At 34.2% G+C, this 5,746-nt stretch overlaps 1 protein-coding gene across 1 annotated transcript; it reads left to right on the top strand.

Moving 5' to 3' along the window:
- The first annotated feature begins 1,352 nt into the window (after nt 1–1,352).
- On the top strand, nt 1,353–5,498 carry LOC131651833 (disease resistance protein RUN1-like). The gene is made up of 4 exons (XM_058921538.1): nt 1,353–1,916; nt 2,013–3,099; nt 3,197–3,463; nt 3,610–5,498. Exons 1-4 carry the CDS (start codon nt 1,399–1,401, stop codon nt 4,927–4,929), a joined length of 3,192 nt encoding a protein of 1,063 aa, XP_058777521.1. The 5' UTR covers nt 1,353–1,398; the 3' UTR covers nt 4,930–5,498.
- The last annotated feature ends 248 nt before the right edge of the window (nt 5,499–5,746 follow it).

Raw genomic sequence — 5,746 nt, 5'->3', positions numbered from 1 at the left:
CCGCCTGAATCCTCTTTCGACGCGTGGCAAAGTAATCCGAATCAATAATACCACGAAAATACGCTAAGCTTCAGTACTTTGCATATCTCGTAAAACGTTTAAGTCCCCAAAGATAATTCTTTTCGAACTTAGCTTTAATACGAACTATCTCCGTTCCAACTTAAACCAACATCCTCGAACATGGCCATCAGTAGCCATTTTTGATCTCAAAGATGGTCATCAGTAATCATCTTCCTTCGAATTTCAACCTTCGAAAGATATTCTTCCCAAACGAAATCTTCAGCTAACAGGTGCCTCAAGAAAATGGGGACTTTAATTTGGGAGGTATAATTAAAAAATTATATTACTGTAATAATAAAGTATATTTCATAATTTATACAAACTATTAACCAAAAATCGGAACGATATTAACTTTTTATATCAAAATATATATTAACCAAACTTTAAACCAATTAACTAAATTTTAATATTTCATTAACCAAAAGTAATTTTAAAGAAAATAAAAATATATATAAAAATTTTAAATAATAATAAAAATATTGTTCACATATTTGTGAACAAAATATTGATGTAGGTGTATGTAATTAGTATCGTGACATCATTTCTCTTTAATTAATCACAAGTGATATATAAAAAAACATTAACTTTTAATAAAAAACGGGTCACCATCGTTGCTTCAACGTGCAACAGTTTCCCACCGCGAAGTCAATGGCAAAATTTTAAAACAAGTGTGGTTGGTTGGTTCGTTGAAGAACTTGCAAAGAATGATTATTATATACTGTATTATAGTATGGTTGCAGAAAAATTATTATTATTACAGTAGAAACTCTTTAAATTAATACTCGGTAAATTAATAAACTCTCTAAAATAATAAATTTGTCCGGTTCCGACTTGGGCCAATGTAAAAAATTGAAAAACTCGATAAAATAATAAGATAATAATTTTTCGGGAGATCCCTTTATAATTTTCGGTCCCAAAAAAATCATAAATTAATAATTCATAGAAACTGAACAAATATATTACACTCTATTGAAATATAATTCAATAGTGGTATGTTTTACTTTAAAAGTTCAAGTCTATTTGGAGCTCATCTCTAACTTTTCTTATTGCATCCAATAACATATGAACACATTAGTTACTAATTTACATTGAGTCCCAAGGTTCGCTGCAACGCAATTCTAAGAGGCATAGACTAATTTTCCTTTTTATTTGGCATGTATAGTATAATTACTTAAAAACTCTTTAAATTAATAATTATTAATTTATCAATAAATTAATAACTCTCTACATTAATAAATTTCTCCGTCCTGACATTATTAATTTAAAGAGTTTCTACTGTATTATTATAAAAGAAAAAACTCGTTCACATCTCATCTTGAAACAATTGATCTCATTCAGATGGCCAGCAGCAGCACTCAAAGTAGCAGCAACACGTCTTCTTCGGTGGTGAAATCTCCAAGGAGAAATTCCTATGACGTGTTTGTGAGCTTTAGAGGTAAAGATACTCGACTTAATTTCACTGATCATCTTTTTGCAGCCCTCCGAAGAAAAGGTATTAAGGCATTTAGGGATCACACTAACCTCAAAAAAGGTGAATACATAGCACCCGAGCTCCTCCGAGCAATCCAAGACTCTCAGATTTTCATTCTGGTTTTGTCTAAGAACTATGCCTCCTCAACTTGGTGCTTGAGAGAATTACACCACATTCTTCTTCACTGCGGTCAACAATCTGAAAAACGCGTTTTTCCAGTATTCTATGACGTTGATCCTTCTGAGGTGAGACATCAAAAAGAAACTTATGGGGAAGCCTTAGCTAAACATGCAGAAAGATTCCAACAAGACTCCGAGAAGGTGCAAAAATGGAGGACAGCTCTCTCACAAGTCGCAGATCTCTCTGGCTGGGATGTACGTCATAAGTAAGTAACAACTCTATTATACAAATGGCTTTTTCTTTTAGTTATCGTATGTATGTCATGATTTGGTGTTGTTGGTTAACTATTTTAAACTTGCAGGCCACAACATGCAGAGATTGAAGACATTGTTGATCAAATTATAAATAAATTAGTTTCCAAATTTTCAAGTCTTCCAAAAGATTTAGTAGGGATTCACCCTCCTATGTGGGAATTAGAAAAGATGCTAGTTTTGGACTCGCTTCATGATGTCCGTGTTGTAGGAATTTATGGGATGGGTGGAATAGGGAAGACAACTCTTGCTAAAGCTGTGCACAACAAAATCTCTCCACAATTTGATGTGTGTTGCTTTATTGAAGATTTAAGCAAAAGTTATAAGCAAGATGGTCCGATCAGTGCACAAAAGGAAACTCTACTACAAATTGCAGGTGACGAACAACTTCAAACAAGCAATTCTCACAACACACCTTACTTGATACGACGTAGACTGCATCGTGTAAGGGCCCTTATAACTATTGATAATGTTGATCAAGTTAAGCAACTCGAGGAATTAGGCGTGGATCGTGAATGCTTAGGTCCAGGGAGTAGAATAATAATAACTTCTAGAGATAAGCATATATTTGAAGAGTATGGAGTGGATGCAGTTTACCAAGCTCCACTCTTGAATAAAAAAAATTCTCTTCAATTACTAAGTCGAAGAGCTTTTAAACTTGATCATATTGTGAGTAGTTATGATAAGCTAGCACATGAGATAATATATTATGCAGGTGGCTTGCCACTGGCAGTTAAAGTATTGGGTTCATTTTTGTGTGGTCGTAATATCTCTGAATGGAAAAGTGCATTGGCAAGATTGAGAGAAAGTCCAAACAAAGATATCATGGATGTGTTGCGATTAAGTTTTGATGGGCTGGAGGAACCAGAACAGGAAATATTTCTTCATATTGCTTGTTTTTTCCACTATGGAAGTGAGAAATATGTTACAAATGTTCTTAAATGTTGTGGACTTAAAGCTGATATTGGATTGAAACTTCTAATAGAGAAATCACTTATAATCCTTTCGGAAGAAAGTAGAATTCAAATGCATGCTTCGTTAGAAGATTTGGGCATAAAAATTGCTCAAGAAGAACCAAGAAAGTGGAGCAGGGTGTGGCTCGAGGAACAGTTTGACTATGTTAAGTTGGAGAAAATGGTAAATGAGTAGTTTGAAAATATATAACTTATATTCATTTTTAGAAATTTTATTTCGAAAGTTATTAAATTTTTTTTTCTTTTTTGCAATGTTTTAGGAAGAGAAGGTTAAAGCCATTTGCAATGAAAGAGGAAAAGATTTAATGATCAAGGCAGAAACATTGTCAAAAATGAGTCATTTAAGATTGCTCATACTGATTGGAGTTGATTTATTAGGAAACCTCAGTTGCCTTTCTAACGAGTTAAGATACATGGAGTGGGTTGGATATCCTTGCAAGTATTTGCCATCAAGTTTTCAACCCAGTCAACTTGTTGAATTGATCTTGAGTTGCAACAACATAAAACAACTATGGAAAGACAAGAAGGTACTATATCTTCCCATTTAGCATCTTATTTTTTCCTGTTAAGAACATGAACAAATCAAAAGAAAGAATGTCCCCCCTTCTTTATGTTAAACTTTATGAGCAAAATGCGAGTTTATTATATCTCTTTTTTTGTTTGTTTGTAACAGTGTCTCCCACATTTGAGAAAATTGGATTTGAGCCACTCAATAAATCTAAGAAAGATGCCAGATTTTGAAGATATCCCAAATCTTGAGAAACTAAGTTTTGAAGGATGTGTAAAGTTGGTGCATATGGATCCATCTATTGGAGTTCTAAGAAAGCTTGTTTTCTTGACTTTGGAAGATTGCATAAATTTAGTAAGCATACCAGACAGCATATTTGGTCTCAGCTCTCTTAAATATGTAAATCTTTCCGGGTGTCGCAAATTATTTAAGAATCCAAGGATTTCGAATATAAGAGGAAACACATCACAGTCCCAATCAACAATGTTCTCTATCTTGAAATGGACAGTTTTTCATCATTCGTTATGCTCCCGCGCACCCAAAGATTTACGAGGTTATTTGTTGCCTTTCTTGGTTAACTTCTCTAACTTGCGTGATCTTGATATTAGTTTTTGTGGCCTAAGCCAACTCCCTGATGCAATTGGATGCTTACGTTGGCTTGAAGAATTAAATTTAGGGGGAAACAAATTTGTAAGGTTGCCTAGTCTGAAGGAGCTTCATAGACTTGTATTTTTAAACTTGGAGCACTGCAAGCTCTTGGAATCCTTGCCTGAACTTCCTTTTCGTGTTGCTATCGCTCGGGAGCATCGAGAGGACATACAGATAGTCAAAAAAGGATTGGTCATTTTCAATTGTCCTAACTTGAGTGAGAAGGAACTTGGCAGTACTATTAGTTATTCATGGATGCCACAGTTTATTCAGGCAAACGAAGTATTCACTAATGAAATTTATTTTGTAGTTCCAGGGAGTGAAATACCAAGTTGGTGCAACAATCAGAGTGAGGGTAATTTAATAAGATTAGATCTATCTCCTATTATGTCTGGCAATTACAGTAATATCAGTGGCATTGCGTGTTGTACAATATTTTCTGCTGCACCTCTTGACCCGACAAGATCCGCACGAAGAACTGGAATAGAAATAGGTATTTGTAATAGTAAGATTAACATTTGGCATGGTAAGAGGCTCATCCCAGTAATTCTTGAAGGAGATCTTATTGAGATAAATTCAGATCACATGTGCCTGATATATTTCCCTCTGAAATCATTCATTTATTTTCTGAAGTGCTTAGACGAAACTCTCAGCGATCTTGATCATTTTCAGCTTTATGTTAGTATTTGTAATTGTGCATATATTGGTTTTGGTGAAGTTTCGGATTTGAAGGTTCAGAAGTGTGGGTATCATTGGGTATATAAACAAGATCATGCATCGCAGGTGAAACTCCTTAGCTCAAAAGTGCAAGATTCGGCAATTGAAAACGATTATTGAAATGTTCCTATAATTTGTAAGAGAGTGTGTGTGTATGTATTAGAACTCACTAAGCTTTGATCAAATAAGTGTTTGAATAATCTCTTGTACTGATCTAAACCTGTTGTTGTATTTTGTTGTAGTTCGAACTGACAATCTAGCTAATACACATTTACAAACTAATGTATCAGAATTATGCGCAACATGTAAGGTTTGTGTAAGACCTGATAGATAGAAGCTCAGAAACAGTGTTAGGTGACAATAAGAGAACCAAGATTGAATACAAGATCACTATTAACCGCATTTTATATTTTTATAAGACAAACTCCATGAAATCTGCCTATAATAACAGAATTTGCGGTCCCTGCCTTGATAAATAAGTAATAAGGTCAATTAAACTTTCTGGTGGTGTGATATGTTGATGTATATCTACTATGATATTTGGTCTATGTGAAAATCTTCAAAGACAATACCATGTGATGTTATATCAACTCTTGTCTCCTTGTAGATTCTATGACCCCATCCTCCTAATCTTTCAAGTAGCCTATACAAATCATTCACATTCTAAAGTATTACAGTATCAAAAACTTTCTCTTGCTTACCAGTCTTCTTTAAAACTACTTCTTTTCAAGTTTCAACACATAAAACAATGGATTTTCGTTTCCCTCGTATGATCAGAAGGGCATCATTTTCTGCAAACCGAGCAGTTTCAAAAGTTGTGGATTTGCCAAAGGGATACCTTGCAGTGTATGTTGGAGAAGAAATTAAGCAGTTTGTGATCCCCATTTCATACTTGAACCAACCGTCGTTTCAAGTTTTGTTGAGTCAAGCAGAGAAA

This window comes from Vicia villosa, linkage group LG2 (assembly GCF_029867415.1).
Source record: "Vicia villosa cultivar HV-30 ecotype Madison, WI linkage group LG2, Vvil1.0, whole genome shotgun sequence".
NCBI lineage: Eukaryota > Viridiplantae > Streptophyta > Magnoliopsida > Fabales > Fabaceae > Vicia > Vicia villosa.
This window is presented reverse-complemented; position numbering and strand designations above follow the sequence as displayed.